This window comes from Rutilus rutilus, assembly GCF_951802725.1.
Source record: "Rutilus rutilus genome assembly, chromosome: 2".
In the NCBI taxonomy this organism is placed as follows: domain Eukaryota; kingdom Metazoa; phylum Chordata; class Actinopteri; order Cypriniformes; family Leuciscidae; genus Rutilus; species Rutilus rutilus.
In genome coordinates this window covers 58,541,580-58,566,579 of record NC_140210.1, presented here as the reverse complement: position 1 = coordinate 58,566,579, position 25,000 = coordinate 58,541,580, and the positions used below count along the sequence as shown (strand labels likewise).

General features: G+C 40.3%; 2 protein-coding genes across 4 annotated transcripts in view; one reads left to right on the top strand and one right to left on the bottom strand.

Annotated features, from left to right (window-relative positions):
• The first annotated feature begins 1,117 nt into the window (after window positions 1-1,117).
• Window positions 1,118-16,955, top strand: sh2d3a (SH2 domain containing 3A). 2 transcript variants are annotated; one of them, XM_084402528.1, is made up of 16 exons: window positions 1,118-1,173; window positions 1,798-1,894; window positions 2,083-2,188; window positions 2,574-2,760; window positions 6,076-6,109; window positions 6,186-6,302; window positions 6,755-6,898; window positions 6,979-7,256; window positions 8,725-8,807; window positions 8,922-9,166; window positions 10,445-10,807; window positions 10,939-11,054; window positions 11,325-11,496; window positions 11,692-11,803; window positions 13,381-13,566; window positions 15,705-16,955. In XM_084402528.1, exons 2-16 carry the CDS (start codon window positions 1,805-1,807, stop codon window positions 15,878-15,880), a joined length of 2,409 nt encoding a protein of 802 aa, XP_084258654.1. In that variant the 5' UTR covers window positions 1,118-1,173; window positions 1,798-1,804; the 3' UTR covers window positions 15,881-16,955. The 2 variants fall into 2 exon arrangements, with proteins under 2 accessions (XP_084258654.1, XP_084258653.1); XM_084402527.1 differs by lacking the exons at window positions 1,118-1,173; window positions 1,798-1,894; window positions 2,083-2,188; window positions 2,574-2,760 and adding an exon at window positions 2,778-4,304.
• Window positions 16,956-18,807: 1,852 nt separating this feature from the next.
• The window catches only part of trip10b (thyroid hormone receptor interactor 10b), a 14,908-nt gene continuing 8,715 nt past the window's right edge, over window positions 18,808-25,000 (bottom strand). For both annotated transcript variants that reach the window (XM_084402589.1, XM_084402588.1), the window contains 4 exons: window positions 24,303-24,435; window positions 22,149-22,198; window positions 20,253-20,383; window positions 18,808-19,185 (listed from right to left, as the gene is read on the bottom strand). In XM_084402589.1, coding sequence (XP_084258715.1) covers window positions 19,043-19,185; window positions 20,253-20,383; window positions 22,149-22,198; window positions 24,303-24,435 — 457 coding nt within the window. In that variant the 3' untranslated portion in view covers window positions 18,808-19,042. The remainder of the gene's footprint in view (window positions 19,186-20,252; window positions 20,384-22,148; window positions 22,199-24,302; window positions 24,436-25,000) is intronic.

Below are 25,000 nucleotides of genomic sequence, written 5' to 3'. Positions count from 1 at the left end.
CAGTCCTTTTTTTATGCTGTTGTATGCAAACTGGTATTTGTTGTCATATTATTTGTATTAATTATTATAACCATAAACACACTGCTTTGTAAATATTTTGATCGTTTAATCATGCACTTTCTTCTATAGCGGATCGCGAATCACAGCAAATAACATTCGCGTTGTTAAATAAGGTGTAGAAACCATAGACTGTGTTGTAAACATCATTCTGGGCCTCATTTTATCCGTTCCAGGTGCTACATGTGGTGTGTGAATGTCTATGTCGCCATCTGCTGGTGTAATCATGTGATTGGGGCACAGTCTGAACAATGTTGCATTTGATTTCTGAATAGTTTTTTTTTTTTTTTTTTACGTTTTTTTGCACGATAAAAATTTGAATCACGACTAAAAGATCCCCACTTAATTATAATCAGGCACCTAACGGATTCAATCCAGTTTCGGGTTTATTTTATTAGGTATGAATCAAACCAGCTTGTAATGACTAGAATCACGTTCGACCAGTTACAGAAATGCTAATTTCTCATGAAACCATCGACCTGAGAGACAATCTGATGTTACTCTGATAATCACTGAATGTGTCTCAACCTGTGCAACCCGAAGCTTTACACTTCACACGGAGATTCCTGCACTGTGATTGGCTGAGAGAGAGAGGACGCTGCCAATCAGAACACAGCGCCTCGGGTTCCTCCAGAGAGAGAGAGAGCGAGAGAGCGAGAGAGAGAGAGAGCGAGAGAGAGAGAGAGAGAGAGAGAGAGAGAGAGAGAGAGAGAGAGAGAGAGATGTGGACGAGGTTTCGAATACAACAAACTGAGATTAAGACAATTAATGACTAAAGCATAAAGACAGAGAGACAACTGAAGAACGAATAAGAGAAAATAAGAACAGAAGAGGAGTTTTGCCGCACAGGTAAGAATTCATTTTAATTTCATTCTGCTAAAAGTAAATTTAGCTGCACTAGACGGACTGACATGCATTTGAAAACTTCTGGGGTTTGTCTTTAAACTCCTAAATTCTTTTTATTCTTTTATTATTTAAAGAGCCCAGAAACCAGAGCACTGATCTGAAGGATCTGTAATGAAACACAAGAGCTATGCTATTTAATCTAATATATATCCAGTCCACAGCAACTCGAGGATCCCGTGGAAGCCCACCTGAGGGAAAACACAAGCTCTGGTAAATCTGAATAATGACATTAAAAAAAATCATAAATGACATTAAATAATAAGTATGACATAAGTCAAATTTATTACATCAAAAAGTCAAAATTATGATATGCTAATACTAAGTCATAATAATTATTTAAAAAGTCGAGATTATGAAATAAAACGTTGAAATTATGACATACCAACTCATAATGACAACATGTTAAGTCATAATAAAGAGAAACAAAGATACAAATTATGACATATAAGTGAGATTACTGAGATACTTAGATTACATCTCATAAATGAATTTTTGTTATCACATAAATACATTTTTATGTTATCTCACAATTTTAATTGTTTGTCATCTCATAAATAGGACTTTTGATGTTATCTTATAAATATGATTTTTTATCGTCTCAAAAATGACTTTATATCCCATAAACATTATATTTAATGTAATTATGAACTTTTTGTCATCTCCTAAATTTGACTTTTTATGCTATCTCCTAAATATGACTGTCATCTCATAAGTATATTAGTTATCCAATGAATATGACTTAGTAAGTAATTTTTTCGACTTTTTGTGTCAATAATGACTTACCTGTTATTCAATAATGAATGGCCTGTTTGTGTTCTCATCTGGCCTGTGTAGATCTGCGATGGACAACCGCTCGATCGCGCGCTGGCTGAGACAGGTCGGACTCCCTCAGTACACCAGCGCACTGGAGAAGCAGTACTACGGCCTCGAGGTACTCGACCACACACTCATATTCATATCACATATTTCACACTGCATCTTGTTTCATTATTACACATGCAGGTGTTATTTATTGAGAGACTTTGTGGAATATTTGTACTTTTAAAATCATTTGTCACAGAGCAGATCGCCAAACAACAATGAAACAGTGAAATGCTGTGTGTGTGTGTGTGTGTGCAGGGTCTCCTATCTGTAACAGAGGATGATCTCAGACTGATGGGAGTCGAAGATCCCGAACACAGAACAACCATCCTAATGCAACTACAGACACAACAGCCTGAGAAAGGTGAACACACACACACACACACTCACACACTCACACACTCACACACACAGATCAGTAAAATCCCTGTTATTCTCAGACAAACGTTCTTCCAGTAACGTTAATACAATTTTCGTTCAAAGTTATTTGGTCTTTAATAATGTTCTTAAAACATTGGTACAAAAACATTATTCATACATTGTTCATGGAACGTTTTTTTTTGTTGGACGTTAATCTAACGTTTTTTAAATGTTCCTCCTTCAGAGAACATTCAAACGTAACATTCCAGTAATGTTCGAACAACGATACAATGTAATGTTCTCTTAACGTTCATATAACCAAGAAAAAACCTTCTGAAAGCGTTCAGAGCACATGTGTGTTGCTGTAACGATATGCTGCTTCTCCTCAGAGAATATCTCCACCGGCACGATGAGCCGGAAAAACACTCTGGCATCACCGATTGATCTGGTCAAATCCACGGACTTCTTCCGGCACAGCATTGTGCCGAGACTGCGTCGCCGTGACAACCGAGTCTCCGCCTCCTGCCTCCAGCTCCGCCCTGAAGACCACGCCCCCTCCAGCAAACTCAAGCTCAGGTAATCAACACACCTTCATCAACACACATTATTTATTTAACACTAAACAAGCGCCAAATGTGACCCTGGATCACGTCACCAGTTGCGAGTCGCACGGGTATACACGAGGCAATAGCCAACTGCCACTGTATGGGTCAAAATTATCGATTTTTCTTTTATTCCAAAAATCATTAGGATATTAAGTAAAGATCATGTTTCATGAAGATATTTTGTAAATTTTCTACCGTAAATATATAAAACATTTATTTTTGTGAGTGAATGCTGCACAATCGCCAACATAAATGCACAACTTTAAATGAGATTTTCTCAATGTTCAGATTTTCAATAGTTCAGATTTTCAATAACTCGGCCCAATATTGTCATATCCTAAGCATCAATGGAAATCTTATTTATTCAGCTTTCAGATTATGTATAAATCTCAATTTAAAAATTTTTTACCCACGTGACTGGTTTTGTGGTCCAGGGTCTCAAATGGAAGTAAATTAGCTTTAATGACTAACATATTAGTCAAACTACTCACAAATAGTCAAATCAAAATATAAAATCTTTTAAATACAAGATCAGTATCTGTCACACTTCCTCAAAAAACGTTTACCTCAGTGAAAATATTTAGCAAGTGTAAGCCAGAAGTGTTTTTCTTTTCCTCTTCAAGCGTGAGTTTTGTGGTTTACGTCTATTATCTTGGGTCTAATCTATATGTGTACTCCTGAATCTTGAAGAAAGGCGTTTTTGCTGAATTGTCAGTGAATTGTTTTGTTTACATTTTGCTGAAAATTCTTACAACACTTTACAATAGGATTCATTAGTTAACATTAGTTAACATGAACTAAGATTAAGAATGAACAATACTTCTACAGAATTTATTAATCTTAGTTAATGTTAATTACAACATTTACATTATTAAAATGAAAGGTTGTGTTTGTTAACATTAGTTAATGCACTGTGAACTAACAATGAACAAACAATGAACAGCTGGATTTAATATAAGCTGGATTAATACACTCACACATTGAGAAATATTGCAGTAAAATGTGTGACAACATGCCAACATCTCATCTATAAAAGTACACTTACAACACAAGTGTCAGGATGTGTTCTCCTTCGCAACATGTCACGGCTCACACTGTGGAATCTTTCCCGTGAGCGCGCACACCGTGTGATTGTGAACGCGGCGTCTTGCGCAACAACGCGCGCGTCTCTGGTTAAACTCAGCGAAACGGGGCGTCGTCGGATCAAGCTTACACAGGTTTCCCTCTCTCTGCCCCCGGGGATCGAGCATGTCGGACGGGTTGCGGGTTTTAAGAGCCTCGGGCGCCGTCACACAGGTGAGTGCGCGCGGAATGCGAGGAATGCGCGAGAGATAGCGCGCGCGCGCGGGAAGAGCGGAGCGTGTGTGAACTCGTCAGCTGTGAGTGAGGGATTTACTGGAGGAGGAGAAGAAGACGACGACGAAGAAGAAGAAGAAGAAGAAGAAGAAGAACTCTCGGATCATGATCTCTCTCTCCATGAGAAACTCCACAATAGGAATAGTTTTTGTTTTCCAGGTAAGTTTCAGCTGGTGTTCCCGCACAGACTGTTAATGATTATCCTGGTGTTTGCGATGGGAAGGGCAGAGCTGATAGATATAGACCTTTGATATATATATACATGTAAAACAGAATTTGTTGCTCTCAGGTCGATTTTTAAATACTTTATTAAAGTAAGTTGTCATCGAAGCCAGATGTTCTGCATTAGTTGTTTGATGTGGGTTGCTGAACTCAAGTTTGACTTTGGAAAACATGAGATTTCACATAGAATCTAGATGATACTTTATAAGCTAAACTTTAATAACTTAATGCATACTTTAATATATTATTGTTACATATGTATTTTGATATAGTACTGAATGATTCAAGCAGGGGAATCATATTCATATGCAACAGTATTTATGGTTATCAAAACAACATTAGAGTACATTTACAAAAAAACATGGTAATACATTGTAGTACTTTTATTAGTGAAATTTTATTTATTTACTCAATTTATTTTTTATTTGTTTTCATTGTTTTAAGCATGAACTCAGAAAGCAAGACTTAATATCAGAAGTAAATGTATCTTAATTTCACAATTGGTTAGATATTTGTACTGGAAAATAACACAAAAAACACGAGTTTATAGCTTTAGTTTTTGGGAGTTTGACTGCACTGACCTTGAGCCCATAACATCCGTTTCCATGGCAACTGATCCCAGGACATTCCCTGATGTCCAGAGGACACAATGCAGCGGGTTTGGCTGTGAGATGGGAAGGAAACGCCATTAACATGTTATTTTAAAACACGTCTCTCCATGTCAGTGATCAGCAGTGCTTTACCTTGCTGTTCTCAGAGGTCTTTACTGTAACGGTGAAGTTATCAAACACTAAGAAGAGTTTATCGTAATCAAATCAGCAGAAGGAGGGTGTGGTGGACGGATACAGAGCATTGTGAGTGCATGTCCTAAAATGTATGTCTGTACATGTGTTTTTATGCGGTACAGACGTCAGCATTTGGTGTTCTGTGTGGTTTTGAGCTAAAATCTTAACTAGTAGATATCCCGATACTTTCTCAAGTTGATTAAACAGAATAATAAGACAAATTTTGTATGACAAGTTCTGAAATGTTGTTTAATTATGCAAACGAATTTACAAACTTTCCAGCACATAAATCTGAACATTGGATAAAGCCAGGTTAAAAATTCTTGTTTGATTTTGTTGGCATAGTAGAGCTAAATGTTTTTACTGAGGGGATTTTGGATTTCTCTCTTTATCACTCCATAATTCAGAAAATACTGTCATCAGACAGAAAAAAACTCATTTTCATCATGTTTTCAAGAATAAAGTGTTAAATATATATCAGGCGAATGATATATGAACAAACCCCTTGGTAAAAACCTTTAGAATATAGATGGGAATAAAACTGTAAATTTTGGTGTATGTAAGTGATGCTGAAGTGGAGATGAAACTCTTCAAAGATATGTATTGTAATTGAAATCTACAGACGCAAATAGATAAAATGCAATAAAATAAACACTTGAGTGTGTTTTTCGGATGTTTTCTTTCCATTATTCTGAACGAAGGACATGTTAGGGAAGAAAAATACACCTCAAAAAAGACCAGTGCATGAGAAAACAATGGTTTTGCCTGTAGTCTAAATATAAGTCAGAAATATTGCGACTGAATCAACTTGACCAGATTCCAGTAAAGTGGATAAAAAGGTTGTATAAAAATGCATGAATGTAAAAAATGTAAATATTACAAATGAAAATACTTTTTTTAATCTGTTGTGCTGTGTTTTGCAGCAGGAGGAAGAGTGTGTCGGCCTTCATCAGTCAGGTGAGCGTGTTGAACAGGTCTCGCCACACAGACTGGTTGTCCAGTGCTTCAGTGTGTCATTGTGATGTTCCTGCAGGTGTTCTCAGGGCTGAAGGACATGGACTCTCTGAAGAAAGAGCTGGAGGAGGAGCTGAAACTCAGCACTGAAGACCTGAGGGGTCACGCCTGGTATCATGGACAGCTGCCGCGCGAGGTGTGTGTGTGCGCGATACCATGCTACCCAAAACCACTCGCTCTCATGTCATTCCAAACCTGCAGGACGTTGGAAAACAACAGGAGGAATGTTTGTCCACAAAGCTCTTTTTCTAGGGATGCACCGATATGAAAATTATGGCCAATACCGATAATTCTTTATATTTGAAAGCGTATAACCGATATATTTTAAACCAACATTTTATATAATTTTAAATAACTAATTATTTTATTAATTTATTTGTTAGTTTTTTTAATAATTTAATTATGTATTTACCAGACATTTTTTCTATGTTCACAATGCAATCTGCATAAATAAACCAAGTTTGTTGATATTGTGCAATGTTGTGCAGTTGTACTGTAAATGACTGGCACGCAGTCCAGCCAAACCTCACTATATGTTGATATCAGTGCATGTATTTGTTTAATAAGCGTGTGTGTGTGTGTGTGTAGGTTGCGGAGAAGCTGTTCTCTAGAGACGGAGAGTTTCTGGTGCGCGACTCCAGCTCCAGTCCCGGTGAATACGTCCTGAGCTGCATGTGGAAAAATCAACCCATGCACTTCAAGATCATACGTGTCGTTCTGCGACCCAAACAGGTACAGTGTCAGTCTCAGCATCCGCCGTGTGAACGAGCGTTCAGAGACTGAGTCTGACGTGTGTGTGTGTGTGTGTGTAGGGTTACACCAGAGAGCTGTTTCAGTTTGAGAACGATCAGTTCGATAACATACCAGCGTTAATTCGGTTTCATGTCGGCGGACGGCGTCCCATCTCGAATTCCACCGGCGCCATCATCTTTCAGCCAATCACGCGCACTCTGCCTCTACGCATCATCAGCGAGCGGCAGGCGGCGAGGTCATCAAGCTCCGCCCAGCTGTCACGAGGTCAGAGCAAGAGGCGGAGCCTGAGTTCCTCTCAGAGAGACATGCTGCAGGTCAACAGCAACAACCTGCTCAGGTACACACACACACACACACACACACACACACACACACACACACACACAAACACACACACACACACACACACACACACACACACACACACACACACGGTCGGTGATACCAACATTCAGAACAGTCATTCAAAACAGGAGATTGCAAGGTTGTGGACAGACATTGAGTTGAATTATCATTTTTGCAAGGCTTTGTCCATTTAAATTTTGATTGTATTTATGCAAATTTATTTGGTGTGATTTGGCATTTATTTGTTTAAAAAGATGCAAACATTGAAATGCAACTGAAAGATGTTTAATTTTTCTATGATAATGATGCTACATTCATATAAAAATTTACTTTAAAATTGTTTATCCACACATGTTCATGAAAAACTACTTTTACTCATTTTAAAACAGAAATAGGTAACTAAATTTATACTTTAACTGCCTCAAAAATAAAGCAAAAGAAGTACTGCAAAGCCTTAAAGGGATAGTTCACCCAAAAATGAAAATTAGCCGATGATTTACTCACCCTCAAGCCATCCTAGGTGTCGATAAAAGTGCATCTATCCATCATAAAAGTGCATCTGTCCATCATAAAAGTGCATCTGTCCATCATAAAAGTTAATCTATCCATCATAAAAGTGCATCTATCATCATAAAAGTGCATCTATCATCATAAAAGTGCATCTCTCCATCATAAAAGTGCATTTATCCATCATAAAAGTGCATCTAGCCATCATAAAAGTGCATCTAGCCATCATAAAAGTGCATCTGTCCATCATAAAAGTGCATCTATCATCATAAAAGTGCATCTCTCCATCATAAAAGTGCATCTATCCATCATAAAAGTGCATCTATCCATCATAAAAGTGCATCTATCCATCATAAAAGTGCATCTCTCCATCATAAAAGTGCATCTGTCCATCAAAAAAGTGCATCTGTCCATCATAAAAGTGCATCTGTCCATCAAAAAAGTGCATCTATCCATCATAAAAGTGCATCTCTCCATCATAAAAGTGCATCTCTCCATCATAAAAGTGCATCTGTCCATCATAAAAGTGCATCTATCCATCATAAAAGTGCATCTCTCCATCATAAAAGTGCATCTATCCATCATAAAAGTGCATCTCTCCATCATAAAAGTACATCTATCCATCATAAAAGTGCATCTGTCCATCATAAAAGTGCATCTGTCCATCATAAAAGTGCATCTGTCCATCATAAAAGTGCATCTCTCCATCATAAAAGTACATCTATCCATCATAAAAGTGCATCTGTCCATCATAAAAGTGCTCCACAGGCTCTGGGGGTTAATAAAGGCCTCCTGAAGTGAAGCTATATTTAAAACTTAATTGACTAAAATTTCCGGCAGACAGATTTGCAGAATATTGCAGTAAAAGAGGAACCGTGTCAGAATCAGACACAATACCTGTCTAGCACACTGTGCGTATAGTTAACGGTGTATTGTTTGTGTGTGAGTGTTAGGAGCGGCAGTCAGCCTGCTAATCTGGAGACAGTGGGGAGACCATTTCTACAGTCTGCACAATCTGACAGCAACCTTCGCACAGGTACACACACACACACACACACACACACACACACACACACACACATGATGAACATACTTAAAAACTGATCTGGGATCTGAGTACTACACTGATTGATTTGTCCATGTTCCTCAGGTGTTCCTCAGAGCAGCGCTTCACATGACTCTGGCCCCGCCCCCGTGTCCCCGGTGTTCCGCACAGGAAGTGAGCCTGTCCTCAGCCCAGCCACTTCCTGTCAGTCGAGTCTCGGTGGGTCTCCTCTGGTGGGCTCTGATGGACAGCTCCACTCCCGAGCGCCTCCCAAACCCCTGCGCATCTCCATCGTGTTCCCCCCGGCCCAGTGCGACCCCGGCGACCCCTACGGAGAGCTGGTGCCACAGGTCAGAGGTCATGGGCGCAGGACTGATAAATCAACACACTTCTGGCATAATTATATCAGTGAGGCTAGAAAATATATGAGACGAGAGGAAAAATGATGTTTCTCTCACAAGAGAAAGTATTGCATTATCCTAATAATCCTTTATATTTTTGCCAAATTTTTAGGATTCAACAAGTATTGAAATATGACATTTTTTCCCATCACTGTATCACTCCAGACAGTATTACAAAGACAAAAATGTTTTTCCTAAATATTAGGGAATGGAAATGGCTAATTAAACAATAAGTGCTCCTCTGCCGCCATCTACTGGTTATAGTCTTTTTTTTTTTTTTTTTGACAAAAGTGTTTGTTTACCATAACATTTTAGTTTTTCTACATCTTTTAACTTTTAATTTTAGGATAGAAAACATATGAGACGAGAGGAAAAACTATGTTTCTCTCGCAAAAGTATTGCATTATCCTTAGAAATCCTTGCGTTTGCTCTCAAAAAGTTCTTTCACTCATATTTTTGCAAAGTTTCTTGGGGAAACGTAAAAGTTCTGTGAAGGAATGCAAAGTTTTTAGGATGCAACAAGTCCTAAAGTTTTCAGTTTTCAGTCAGTTGTCCATATATTAAGGAGTGGAAATGGCTAATTAGACAATAAGTGCTCCTCTGCCGCCATCTACTGGTTATAGTCTTTTTTTTTTTAAGAGAGAACGCAAAGTTTCTCAGGTACACGGAAAAAATGTTGTCACTTCAGAGGCTCCAGTATTACAAAGACAAAAATCTGTCTGTTTGCAAAAAAAGTTTTTCATAATTTAAATGAATAAATTTAGTTGACATCACAGAGACCTCATAAAGTGATAGTTCACCCAATAAATTATCGTCATCATTTATTTGTGTCATTCCAAATATGGATGACTTCCTTTCTTCTGTGGAAAAACGTTTCAGTGTTTTTGTCCGTATAATGGAAGTCAATGGGGTCCAACTGAGATCAGCATCAGATTACAGAAGTTCCAACTTGAGTTTAGTGTTGAGCTCAATGTTTTTACGATAACATTAGACTCCATGTATGACACTAATGTACTGATCTTTGACCTCGCAGGTCTTTGGAACACAAACGAAGATATTTTGAAAAACGTTTCAGTGTTTTTGTCCGTATAATGGAAGTCAATGGTGTCCAACTGAGATCAGCATCAGATTACAGAAATTCCAACTTGTTTCGTGTTAATCTCAATGTTTTTAAGATAACATTAGACTCCATGTATGACAGTAATGAACTGACCTTTGACCTCGCAGGTCCCAGTCACCATGTTGCCGAAAGGTCACGCGGCGCGGCTCCGCGCTCAGGAGAAGTGGACGAGTCGCGCGCGCCTCACCGAGACAAGCTTCGGGTTCCTGGAGGCGCAGAAGCTGGAGGAGCAGAAGCTGGAGGAGCAGCCACTCACACACACACACGGAGACGAGGACGAGCGCGACTGGTGTTTCCAGCGGCCGCAGACGGAGACGAGCTCCTGCTTTCGTCTGGCGGAGTTTCGCTCGCTTCTGCTGCCCGAGAACAACCGCCCGCTGGACCAGAGCGTCCTGATGAGGGTCAAAGAGCTGCTCACACACACCGACGCCAGAACCACCGCACTGCACATGCTCAGCATCAACTGCCAGGTACACACACACACACATGGTTATTATCGCCAAACTAAATAAAGCATCATTTATAAATAATATTAAAGTGACCTGGTCGATGGGACACACTTATATATGCTTTTATTTATTATATTTTTAATATGGCTCAGGTGGCGCGCGTCACAGGTGTGACGCCGGAGCAGAAGAGCATCATGGGAGTTGAGAGTGGACTGGAGCTCATCACACTGCCACACGGAGGCCAGCTCCGACGGGACCTGCTGGAGAGGTATGTGTGTGTGTGTGTGTTTGTGTGTGTGTGTGTCGTGGCCACCGCTGTGCTGTGGTGTTTCTCAGTGTTGGGGAAAGTATTATTATTTTAAAGTACTTTATTATTTGAAAAAGTAACTCAGACATTTTGGTGCAAATTTTAAAAGTAATGCGTTACTTTACTATTTACTTGAGAAACTAATCTGAATACATAACTCAAGTTACTTGTAATGCATTCCCGGACACTGGTAATGCGTGCTGATGTCATCACCCGCTGTGTTCCCATCAGGCACCACTCTCTGGCTCTGGGTGTGGCGGTGGATCTGCTGGGCTGTACTGGGACGCTGGTTCAGCGAGCGACGGTGCTGAGCAGGATCATCACGCTGGCACAGGAGCTGCGAAACACCACACGAGACCTGTACGCCTTCTCCGCTGTCATGAAGGCGCTTGAGCTGCCGCAGGTATCGAGTTCATATTATACTTCTCGTTTTCAGAGAAATCTCTCAAGATGTGGATTTTGCTGTAACAAATCCTTCCCTTGCGTCAAAATGACCCGAAGCCCTAAAATTATACTGACTTTATTTTATTTTTGTCCAGAAAGCTTATTTTATTCCAATTCAATTCACGTTTATTTGTATATTATTGTTGTCCTTCAGGTGGTCAGGTTGGAGAATACGTGGCGAGCGCTGAGGCGTAATCACACCGACAGCGCCGTGACCTTCGAAAAGAGCCTGAAGCCCTTCATGAAGTCCCTGAATGAGGGCGAGGGTGAGTGTGTGTGTGTTTGTGAGTGAGTTTACAGCGAGTGTGTGAGTCCGAATGGGTTTAAAACGAGTGTGTGTGAGTCTGAGTGAGTTTACAGCGAGTGTGTTTGTGAGTCTGAGTGAGTTTATAGCAAGTGTGTGTGAGTCTGAGTGAGTTTACAGCAAGTTTGTGTGAGTCTGAGTGAGTTTACAGTGAGTGAGGAGTTTACAGTGAGTGTGTGTGAGTCTGAATGAGTTTACAGCGAGTGTGTGTGAGTCTGAGTGTGTTTACAGTGAGTCTGAGTGAGTTTACAGTGAGTCTGAGTGAGTTTACAGTGAGTCTGAGTGAGTTTACAGTGAGTTGAAGTGTGTTTAGGTAGTCTGAGTGAGTTTACAGCGAGTGTGAGTGAGTTTACAGTGAGTTGAAGTGTGTTTACAGTGAGTGTGAGTGAGTCTGAGTGAGTTTACAGTGAGTCTGAGTGAGTTTACAGCGAGTGTGTGCGAGTCTGAGTGAGTTTACAGCGAGTCTGAATGAGTTTACAGTGAGTCTGAGTGTGTTTACAGTGAGTGTGTGCGAGTCTGAGTGAGTTTACAGCGAGTCTGAATGAGTTTACAGTGAGTCTGAGTGTTTACAGTGAGTGTGTGCGAGTCTGAGTGAGTTTACAGCGAGTCTGAATGAGTTTACAGTGAGTCTGAGTGTTTACAGTGAGTGTGTGCGAGTCTGAGTGAGTTTACAGCAAGTCTGAGTGAGTTTATAGCAAGTGTGTGAGTCTGAGTGAGTTTACAGTGAGTCTGAGTGAGTTTACAGCGAGTGTGTGCGAGTCTGAGTGAGTTTACAGCGAGTCTGAATGAGTTTACAGTGAGTCTGAGTGTTTACAGTGAGTGTGTGCGAGTCTGAGTGAGTTTACAGCAAGACTGAATGAGTTTACAGTGAGTCTGAGTGAGTTTACAGTGAGTGTGTGCGAGTCTGAGTGAGTTTACAGCGAGTCTGAATGAGTTTACAGTGAGTCTGAGTGTGTTTACAGCGAGTGTGTGCGAGTCTGAGTGAGTTTACAGCGAGTCTGAATGAGTTTACAGTGAGTGTGTGCGAGTCTGAGTGAGTTTACAGCGAGACTGAATGAGTTTACAGTGAGTCTGAGTGTTTACAGTGAGTGTGTGCGAGTCTGAGTGAGTTTACAGCGAGTCTGAATGAGTTTACAGTGAGTCTGAGTGAGTTTACAGTGAGTGTGTGCGAGTCTGAGTGAGTTTACAGCGAGTCTGAGTGAGTTTACAGTGAGTCTGAATGAGTTTACAGTGAGTCTGAGTGTGTTTACAGCGAGTGTGTGCAAGTCTGAGTGAGTTTACAGCTAGTCTGAGTGAGTTTACAGTGAGTGTGTGTGAGTGAGTTTACAGCGAGTGTGTGTGAGTGAGTTTACAGTGAGTTGGAGTGTGTTTACAGTGAGTCTGAGTGAGTTTACAGCGAGTGTGTGTGAGTGTGTTTACAGCGAGTGTGTGTGAGTCTGAGTGAGTTTACAGCGAGTGTGTGTGAGTCTGATTGAGTTTACAGTGAGTGTGTGCGAGACTGAGTGAGTTGGAGTGTGTTTACAGCGTGTGTGTGTGCAGACGTCGTGGGCTCAGAGCCGGTGTCTCTGCCACACATGGTGCCGCTGCTGAGGCTGATGGAGGGCGAGGACAGTGTTGAATCCACAGACAGAGGCTGCCAGCTGCTCTACAACCTGCTACAGTCGGCTCGCAACGCCACACTGCACGCTAGTGACTGCACACGCTACGCTCACGGCCTGCTGTCAGGTACACACACACACACACACTACACGCTAGTGACTGCACACGCTACGCTCACGGCCTGCTGTCAGGTACACACACACACACTACACGCTAGTGACTGCACACGCTACGCTCACGGCCTGCTGTCAGGTACACACACACACACTACACGCTAGTGACTGCACATGCCATGCTCACGGTCTGCTGTCAGGTACACACACACACACTACACGCTAGTGACTGCACACGCCACGCTTACGGCCTACTGTCAGGTACACACACACACACACACACACTACATGCTAGTGACTGCACACGCCACGCTCACGGTCTGCTGTCAGGTACACACACACACACACACTACACGCTAGTGACTGCACACGCCACGCTCACGGCCTGCTGTCAGGTACACACACACACACACACTACACGCTAGTGACTGCACATGCCACGCTCACACACACACACACACACATCAGTCATGACCGTTGCTCCAAAAGTAGCTAAATTACATAATTTCAGCTGTATTTGACATCTAAATCTTTAAAGAGACAGAATTTCTTTCTCTTTTATGGTTGCTAATCGCAAAAAATAGCCAAACATGTTTAAATGAAGCCACAACTGCTCCTTGTCGTAAAACAAGTTAAAAAAAACGAATAAGCATATTCATGACATCATTTCGGCTATATTTACATGTAAATACCAGAGAGTGAAGTTTAAACATAAAATGTTTAAATACAGCCAAAAAAGCTCCTTGTCGTAAAACTAGTTACAAAACAAGTTGAAGCAACAATGAGAAAGTCGCTAAGTGGTAATTAGCATATTTGTGGCGCAATTGAATCGCATTTGCATTCTGGCAAATTTCAAAGGAAAGTAGATAAAGACTTCAAAAAGTAGCAAAATGATATAATTTTGGCTGTATTTACATGTAAATCTCAGAGAGTAAAGTTTGAAGCAACAGAATATCTTATTTTTTTTTGTTTTGTATGGTTGTTAATCATCAAAAATAGCCAAATATATTAGGGCTGTCAAGCTATTAAAACTGTTAATCTAATTAATTATATAATGTGGCAATTATTAATCGCAAATTAATTGCACGTAAAATTTGTCTGAGAAATCACTCCCAAACGATAATATAAAGTTGTTAAATGAGACTAAGAAGTTAGAAAAAGTAATCGACATAGAATTTATTACACATAAACTTTTAGGCTATAATGGCCATGTTTTTTAGTTTTTTTCAGAAGATGCTTCTGAATTGGTATTTAGATACATTTACAGACGTTTATTTTTGTAGATTTTTATTGCAGCTCAGAGGTGGCGTTTTGTTGCTAACTACTTTTAATGAGAAGTAGCTGAAGACTATTTGAAAAATAGCATAAGGACATCATTTCGGCTGTATTTACATGTAGATCTCAGAGAGAACGTTTGAAGCGACAGAATGTCTGTCTCTTAATCACCAAAAATAGCCAATTTTTTTAAATACAGCTTGTCATAAAACAAGTTGCAGCATCAATGAGAAAGTCGCTATGTGCTAATTAGCATATTCATGATGTCATCACGTACTTTAATACAGCAGAGTTCCTTGAGTTTATTTCGTCATACAGCAGAACGAATATGAAATCATGACATCCTAGACAATATTCATTTATAACTGCAACAATCGCACACAAGTTGAAGACAATAAGGACTACAATCAGAGATCTCACTTATCAAACAATATCTTTAGTAAAATTTAGTATTACATACATAGTTTATAATGGCTATTATTGTTCAATAAATAATATTTTATATCATAATGTTGGCGTACTTGGCGTATCGAGAAAAGGTCTGACGGGGGTTTAGCATACCGCCGGCAGTGTTAACTTTGCATGGAAAAATGGCATTTGTGCTTCAAAAAAAAAAAAAAAAAAAAATTCATATTGTATTTAAATAAGTTAAGCACTTTTCAAGTAGCCTACCTCTTCTTAAATATGGCTGTTTGCAAGGGTTTTCAAAAAGTCACACTTAAGTACTTTAAGCACCTTGTACGAAATAACAGTATTTGAAGTCGTAGCAACATTGAAAAAAAGTCTCTAAATTTGGCAGCACAGGATAAACACACATGCACATGTGATAGATTGTGACGATCTGATTGGACGGCTGACCTGTCTCTCTTCCTCCAGCCGCATGGGAGCCGATCCCGGAGCTCCTGGAGGTGTTTCAGACGGAGTTCTCCCTGCGCCTCTTCTGGGGTCAAACGGGTGCGCAGGCCGAGCACAAGGAGCGCTGCGCCAAGTTCGACCGCATCCTCACGGTCCTGTCCAACAAACTGGAGCCCGATGTGGGATCTGAGGTCTGAGCCGCTCGAGGGCCCGAGGAACGGCTTCCAGTTTAAACGGACAGTTCACACACAAACCATCATCTACTCGCCCTTAAAGGTGCAGTGTGTAAGTTTAGTGGCATCTAGTGGTGAGGTTGTGAACTGCAGCCAAGAAAAGTTAGACGGTGGCCGACAGGAAGTGATGTCGTCGTCTGAGACAGCAGAGAGTAGCCAGTTCAGCAATGAGGATTCTTTACAAAGATTAATTTAAGAAATTAGGTCTGTTTAATTATTCAGTAAAACGATTTGTTATTGCGAATATGTCACTTGTTCATCATTGTGTCAGTGTTTTATTCGCTGACTTTAGCTGAAGCTTCTTTACACGAAGAACAACATAGTGACGAAACGTGTTTGTCCGTTCAGGGCCACCGTAGAAACGTGGATGTAAGCGGACCCGCGGTGTGTGTAGAGAGAAATGCTCATTCTAAGCTAATAAACACACAACGCTTCATTATGTAAGCTCTTTATACACCACTGAAAACACAGTTATGTAGATGATAATGCGTTTCTGTCAACAGGTCCTCCTAAATATTACACACTGCACCTTTAAGTTGTTCCAAACCTGTGTGAATAATGTTTTTCTACTGAACACAAAAGAAGATATTTTGAAACAAACAGTTGATGGACCCTATAGTATGGGGGAAAAAATACTATGAAATTCAATGTTTGGTTTCCGACATTCTTCAAAATGTTTGGGTGAACTATCTCTTTAATATCCCTGTCATTTATTAAATATTCAGATAACAATAAATGTTAAAAAGGACAAGAAGACTAAAGCACAATCAGATGATTAAGGACTTTCAGACATCATGTGACTTTTCCCAAACAGGTCTCCAAGTCGTTGTTGTAACATTGAAAATATTGCAGATTTCAGCTTTGTTTACACATTCTGTTGTGATGCATTTGAGACCTGGATGATAATGATGTTTCAAAACTGTGATTTTGTCCATGCTTGAGTGAAATATGCCAAATATGCCCAATTTCAGAGGCAGTTTATATGGAAAGAATATATTTTAGTTTCTTAATGAATTAAAATGGAAATTTGTATATCGAACCGAGTCTGCCTTAGTTTAATATCAACATGAAACGGGATTCACAACCCTTTACTTTCAGATTATAGTTGGGATAAGAACAGTAGTCCAAAAATGGGACTGAATAAAATTCAGAAGTGGAAAAGAAAATTGTTTTAGAGCTTGAACAAGTTAACATTTTGAGGTATTCTTCAAATTAATATGCACTAGTGACTACACCCTAGGGAATGTATTAAAGTTAATTTAGTTTATGTTGATAAAATGATAATATTGCTGTGATGTGTTGCCAGCAGGGGGAGACACACACACACACACACACACACACACACCTGCACATATACCAAAACAAAACTCGACGAGCTTACTGTCATTTTGATCTTACAAAAGTAAGATCACACTCACAAAAGTACCAAAAACATGTTTTAAAACATTTCTGAGTTTGAATTCAAAGTCTTTTGTTAAATACCAATTGGGCCCATTCACATAATCAACGATTGGTATAAAAAAAAAAAAACCTTTTAGTAATCGCTCTAAATGCCCATTCTTAATAAGGATGATAACTAACATTATAGTTTTAAAATTCATTCTTAGTCCACAACTGTAACGACAACAACACAGAGGAACGATAACGTTGGAATCACTTTCAGAACGATTTCTACAGCTGATGAACGTTAAAAACATTGACAGCCAATCAGAATCCATCCTGCTTTACAGACTGAGCATTTAAAGAGACAGAAGACGCAAACAACTTGTTCATAGAAGACAAATTTCAATAACATGGATTACAAAGTTACTGAAACTGAACTCTCTTTAGTCTCTCTTTAGACTTAGAGACAACTTCCAGCTAAACTCAACGCTAATTAAATGGATCTTGGACTTCCCGAGTGGGCGGCCAAAAAGAGTAAGAGAGGGGAACACATTATCCGGGGTCCGCTTCACTTCAATTGGGACACCACAAGCTAGCGTCTTGTCACCACTATTATATATATTGTACACTGACTGTTGTCGCAGTAGTTACCCTGGACATTATATAATTAAATTTGCAGATGATACTGCTGTGATTAGTTTATTGGAGCGAGATGGAACTGAACATGGTCCAGTGTTGCATGAATTTGTTGACTGGTGTGAAGCCTCCAAAGAGTTGGTTTTAGACTTTAGACATGGGGCTCGCTCACCCACCCCGACTCTGAGAAAGGGAGAGGAGATAGAGATGGTGACGGAGTGCAAGTCTCGGTCTTATCATTGACTGTAAATGATCCTGGGATCAGTGTGCTGATGCCGTTTTTAAAAAGGGTCAACGTTTGTATTTTCTTAGAAAGCTTAATTATTTTAATGTTGACAATAAAATGTTGACTCTTTTTTATAAGTCTTTTATTGAGAGTATTCTCTCCTACTGTATTGTATGCTGGTATGGACATTCAAAAATCACCCACAGGAACAAATTGGGGAAGATTGTTAAAAACCTGTGGAAGAATCACTGGTAAACAACAGGTCGACCTGTACCAGCTATACCTGACGAGATTGGCACAGAAGGCAGACGAGGTTTGCATGGATCAAACCCATCCACTCTCCGTGGAGTTCAAGCCTCTCCCTCAGGTCGCAGATATCCCAAGGTTAGAACCAACCGAGCAAAAAACTCATTCATTCCCATGGCAATAACCCAATCAAATAAGGTGTGGGGAGGGGTATGACTGGAGCATATATGTGAAGTAGTTTTATTTATTTATGATATTGTGCATGTGGATAATGTTTGTGTTGTGGATTATGTGTCAATATGTCTGCACTGCACAACAAATTGCCTCTCTGAGGACATTAAAGTTTTCTAAGTCTAAGTTTATATCATTACTCTATAACATACAGAAGCAGAGTCGAACGTTTGGACACACATGACTGTATTTATGTTAAAACACAGTGACATGAAGGCTTCTGCTCACATGACTGCAATAATCAACAAACACAACAGGAAAAGACAATGACCATGATCTTTAAAACTACAAATGCACAGAAAAATCACCAGCAGGAGCATATAACATGCTGAGAGAAAAGAAAGAAAACCCTGCCCATAATAGCATAACACAGGAGCATAGAGTGAGCGGGTCACATGACGTGATCAGATGATCTGGATGTATGAGGCCGGCACGTATCCCACATCTCCACTGGCTCTCTGAACTCTGACCCATCCGTCACCCTGATCCTCATCCATCAGACTCAGCTGCTCGCCCGCCTGGATGCACACGGCTCCCTCGCTGCTGCCTGCACACACACACACACACACACACACACACACACACACACACGCTCAGGCAGAGGCTCATGGGAAGACACACAGGAACAAACATGTGCAACAACGGCTCTCAAAAGCAGAAGTCGTCATGGTTGGATACAATTTTATAGTGTTGATTGGAAAAATACAACAAATATATTTATTGTGTTCCCGGTTTCCCCAACATTAAATTACAAACAGCAACGTTTCTATGAAAGAGGAAGGAAACATTAGTCAGAGGACAGAAATATGTCAAATCTGCTGCCGTATTAGAAACACTCACTAGTTTTCTGTAGTTTTAGGCCAAGCTAAGAAATAACACACAATATTTAGTGTTATAAATGTAAGAAGAAAAAAAAAATCATGCTTTTGTAAATCATAATTATGACAAATTATTACATCCCAAGTCATATTTATGAGATGAAAAGTCGAAATTACGACTTAAAATGACGTAAAATTATGACATACTAAGTCATCATCATTTTGACTTCAAGTCATCTTTATTAGTTGTAAAGTAGAAATGATTACTTCACCCAATTAAGATAGAAAGTCAAAATTATAATATACAAAGTTAAATTTATGAGATGAAGTCAAATTTATGACTTATAATAAGACATTTGTCATTTAAGTCATAATTTCGGCTTCTTATGTCTTGTTGTTTTAAGTCATAAATTTGACTTCATCTCATAAATTTAACTTTGTATATTATAATTTTGACTTTCTATCTTAATTGTGTGAAGTAATCATTTCTACTTTACAACTAATAAAAATGATGATTTACTATCTCATAAATATGACTGTCATAATTTCGACTTCTTGTGTGACAAAGTTTAAACTGACAGAAACAAGTTATAGTTATGATAAAAAGTTATTTATAAAGATGAAGTCGGAATTATGACATTATTATTAGATGTAAACCAAAACGACTTAACTTTAAACTACAATTATGACAAATTTGAAATTGACATACTAAGTCATATTAGTGAGATGAAAGGTGGAAGTGAGATGAAAGGTGGAAGTGAGATGAAGAACAGAAGAAGAAAGGGAAGAAACTCACCGTCAAAGTCGTAGAGCGCCGTACACTGGCCGACGGGAAAGTCCACCTCAAACTCTTCATCCAGACCACACTCATAGATGTTCTCTGACGGAGACGTGCTGGACTCACTCAGCACAGTGATGTACTCCGCACTATATACACACACACACACACGCTGATGAGTCAAAACTACAAATACACACACTGACCAGTCAAAACTACACACACACACACACACACACACACTGACCAGTCAAAACTACAAATACACACACACACACACACACTGATGAGTCAAAACTACAAATACACACACTGACCAGTCAAAACTACAAACAAACACACACACACACACACACACACTGATAAGTCAAAACTACAAATACACACACTGACCAGTCAAAACTACAAACACACACACACACACACACACAGACCAGTCAAAACTACAAATACACACACACACACACACACACACACACACACACACACACGCTGATGAGTCAAAACTACAAATACACACACTGACCAGTCAAAACTACAAACACACACACACACTGACCAGTCAAAACTACAAATACACACACACACACACACACACACACACACACACACACACTGATGAGTCTAAACTACAAATACACACACTGACCAGTCAAAACTACAAACACACACACACACACACACACACTGACCAGTCAAAACTACAAATACACACACACACACACACACACACACACACACACACACACACACACACACAGATGAGTCAAAACTACAAACACACATGCTGACAAGTCAAAACTACAAATACACACACACACACACACACACACACTGATGAGTCAAAACTACAAACACACACACGTACCAGTCAAAACTACAAATCCACGCTGATGAGTCAAAACTACAAACACGCACACTGACCAGTCAAAACTACAAATACACACACACACACACACACACACACACACTGATGAGTCAAAACTACAAACACACACACTGATGAGTCAAAACTACAAACACACATGCTGACGAGTCAAAACTACAAACACACACACTGACCAGTCAAAACTACAAACACACGCTGATGAGTCAAAACTACAAACACACACACTGACCAGTCAAAACTACACACACACACACGCGCGCGCTCATGTTATGAGCAGTTTCTATGGTCTGAGGTTGTGTGTGGGTGTACTAGGGCTGTAATCTCCCAGTCGATTAGTCGTTTATATACTTTCTGGCTCGACCAAAATTCTGATTGGTCGATTTTTTGGCTACTAGACTATTTTTCAGTTATGAACTTTATTTCGTTTCTGCTCTTTTTTTAAGAGTTTAATAAATATTCATTTTTTATTAAAGTGGACGTGCCTTTTGTGTTTAAGAGTAAAAGCTTTAAGTTAAGTCTATTCGTGTCTCAGCTGCGAAGCTGAGCTGTACAGAGCGGCTGAAATGACAGTGTCTGTCAGTTATTATAATACATGACAAAAACAATTGCCTAAATTATGTTGCATATTCCTCAAAAGTTCTTGTGATGATATCACTAGTTGACAACACGGTACTATTTTCAGAAATCATAGGCTCTGATATTGCGCAGGTGCACGTGATGTCATGTGATGTGACTCGTGTGTCAGACTCATTTCAGTGCAAAATAATTAGGTCAAACACGATTTAATATACTGCAAATAGCCAACTAGTTTCTTATGTTTATTTATAATTCATTTAGGCGGACAACAAGGCTACCAAGTCCTGCACACAGAGCGCAGCTCATTCATTTAACGTTTGTTTCTCCTAACGTCAATATTAGTAGAAAATTTCAGGACTTCAGTCGACCAAGATTCTCTTTGTTTGATTACAGCCCTAGTGTGTAGCTGGTATTCTCACACTCACTCTCACACACACTCCGGGACTGACCTGGTGGGCAAGAACTGCAGTGTCTCTCCGCCGGCTTCAGTCAGCTGACCCTGAGGAACACACGTGTGTTTATAAACGAGTGTGTGAGTCGAGTGCAGAGCTTTATACAGCACAGCTGCGCAGTAATGACCAGATTCAATGATCAAACCTAAATATCAGACCAATTCAGCTTTACAAACACTCATTATTCAGCTCTGATAGTGTTCGTGCAGTCAGATCAATAATATTACTGAAAATTAAGTAGTGTGTGTGTGTGTGTGTGTGTGTGTGTACCTGGTATTTGCTGATGTCTCCTCTGAGTCTGACGATGTTATGAGCAGTTTGTATGATCTGAGGCTGATTGTGTGTGTGTGTGTGTGTGTGTGTGTGTGTGTGTGTGTGTGTGTGTGTGTACCTGGTATTTGCTGATGTCTCCTCTGAGTCTGACAATGTTATGAGCAGTTTGTATGATCTGCGGCTGATTGTGTGTGTGTGTGTGTGTGTGTGTGTGTGTGTGTGTGTGTGTACCTGGTATTTGCTCATCTCTCCTCTGAGTCTGACGATGTTATGAGCAGTTTGTATGATCTGAGGCTGATTGTGTGTGTGTGTGTGTGTGTGTGTGTGTGTGTGTACCTGGTATTTGCTCATCTCTCCTCTGAGTCTGACGATGTTATGAGCAGTTTGTATGATCTGAGGCTGATTGTGTGTGTGTGTGTGTGTGTGTGTGTGTGTGTGTGTGTGTGTGTGTGTGTGTGTGTGTGTGTGTACCTGGTATTTGCTGATGTCTCCTCTGAGTCTGACAATGTTATGAGCAGTTTGTATGATCTGCGGCTGATTGTGTGTGTGTGTGTGTGTGTGTGTGTGTGTGTGTACCTGGTATTTGCTCATCTCTCCTCTGAGTCTGACGATGTTATGAGCAGTTTGTATGATCTGAGGCTGATTGTGTGTGTGTGTGTGTGTGTGTGTGTGTACCTGGTATTTGCTCATCTCTCCTCTGAGTCTGACGATGTTATGAGCAGTTTGTATGATCTGAGGCTGATTGTGTGTGTGTGTGTGTGTGTACCTGGTATTTGCTCATCTCTCCTCTGAGTCTGACGATGTTATGAGCAGTTTGTATGATCTGAGGCTGATTGTGTGTGTGTGTGTGTGTGTGTGTGTGTGTGTGTGTGTGTGTGTGTGTGTGTACCTGGTATTTGCTCATCTCTCCTCTGAGTCTGACGATGTTATGAGCAGTTTGTATGATCTGAGGCTGATTGTGTGTGTGTGTGTGTGTGTGTGTGTGTGTGTGTGTGTACCTGGTATTTGCTCATCTCTCCTCTGAGTCTGACGATGTTATGAGCAGTTTGTATGATCTGAGGCTGATTGTGTGTGTGTGTGTGTGTGTGTGTGTGTGTGTGTGTGTGTGTGTGTGTGTGTGTACCTGGTATTTGCTCATCTCTCCTCTGAGTCTGACGATGTTATGAGCAGTTTGTATGATCTGAGGCTGATTGTGTGTGTGTGTGTGTGTGTGTGTGTGTGTGTGTGTACCTGGTATTTGCTCATCTCTCCTCTGAGTCTGACGATGTTATGAGCAGTTTGTATGATCTGAGGCTGATTGTGTGTGTGTGTGTGTGTGTGTGTGTGTGTGTGTGTACCTGGTATTTGCTCATCTCTCCTCTGAGTCTGACGATGTTATGAGCAGTTTGTATGATCTGAGGCTGATTGTGTGTGTGTGTGTGTGTGTGTGTGTGTGTGTGTGTGTGTGTACCTGGTATTTGCTCATCTCTCCTCTGAGTCTGACGATGTTATGAGCAGTTTGTATGATCTGAGGCTGATTGTGTGTGTGTGTGTGTGTGTGTGTGTACCTGGTATTTGCTCATCTCTCCTCTGAGTCTGACGATGTTATGAGCAGTTTGTATGATCTGAGGCTGATTGTGTGTGTGTGTGTGTGTGTGTGTGTGTGTGTGTGTGTACCTGGTATTTGCTCATCTCTCCTCTGAGTCTGACGATGTTATGAGCAGTTTGTATGATCTGAGGCTGATTGTGTGTGTGTGTGTGTGTGTGTGTGTGTGTGTACCTGGTATTTGCTCATCTCTCCTCTGAGTCTGACGATGTTATGAGCAGTTTGTATGATCTGAGGCTGATTGTGTGTGTGTGTGTGTGTGTGTGTGTGTGTGTGTGTGTGTGTGTGTGTACCTGGTATTTGCTCATCTCTCCTCTGAGTCTGACGATGTTATGAGCAGTTTGTATGATCTGAGGCTGAAGGCTGGACGGATCGCCGAGCTGCGAGTTCTGCTCATAAACACCCTTCATCTTCATCAGAGCCTCACTGACGGACACACACACACACACACACACACACACACACACACACACACACACACACACACACACACACACACACACACACACACACACACACACAGTTAAAGCGGATCAGGTAGATCATGTAGTTAGTCATCAGTTAATGTAGCTGGGTTTACATGAATGCAAGCTCAAAAACGCTTTCATTTTCTCATAATAATCATTACATCATCAGCTCTTTTCTCAGAACAGCGTCTTCTCCACATGAACACCACGAACCAAACTCCTCCAGTCTCAGAGAAACTACAGTGTTTGAGGGCGGGGCTAAGAGACGCTGCTCAGCCAATCAAGACCAGAGACCGTCACTATGGAAATGAGTTGCAGACCTACAGCAGGAAGTGAGACTGAAACACTAACGACTCCATTCAGCTCAGAATCACTTCTTACTTTTGGGAAACAATAACTCCATATCTGCACTTTGACCTTTAAAACTCTGCAGATATGAAAGGTAATATTCAAAAAAGCATAACGGGGACTTTAATTGGGGATATTTAATTTAATTAATCAATCAACAATACTATCGATCAGCA

Bases quoted from the DNA above. Each gene is read 5' to 3' on its own strand.
- sh2d3a (XM_084402528.1), top strand. From the start codon at position 1,805: ATGGACAACCGCTCGATCGCGCGCTGGCTGAGACAGGTCGGACTCCCT. The intron at 1,895-2,082 runs GTACTCGACCAC...GTGTGTGTGCAG, and splicing joins AGCAGTACTACGGCCTCGAG to GGTCTCCTATCTGTAACAGA. The intron at 10,808-10,938 runs GTACACACACAC...AATATGGCTCAG, and splicing joins TGCTCAGCATCAACTGCCAG to GTGGCGCGCGTCACAGGTGT.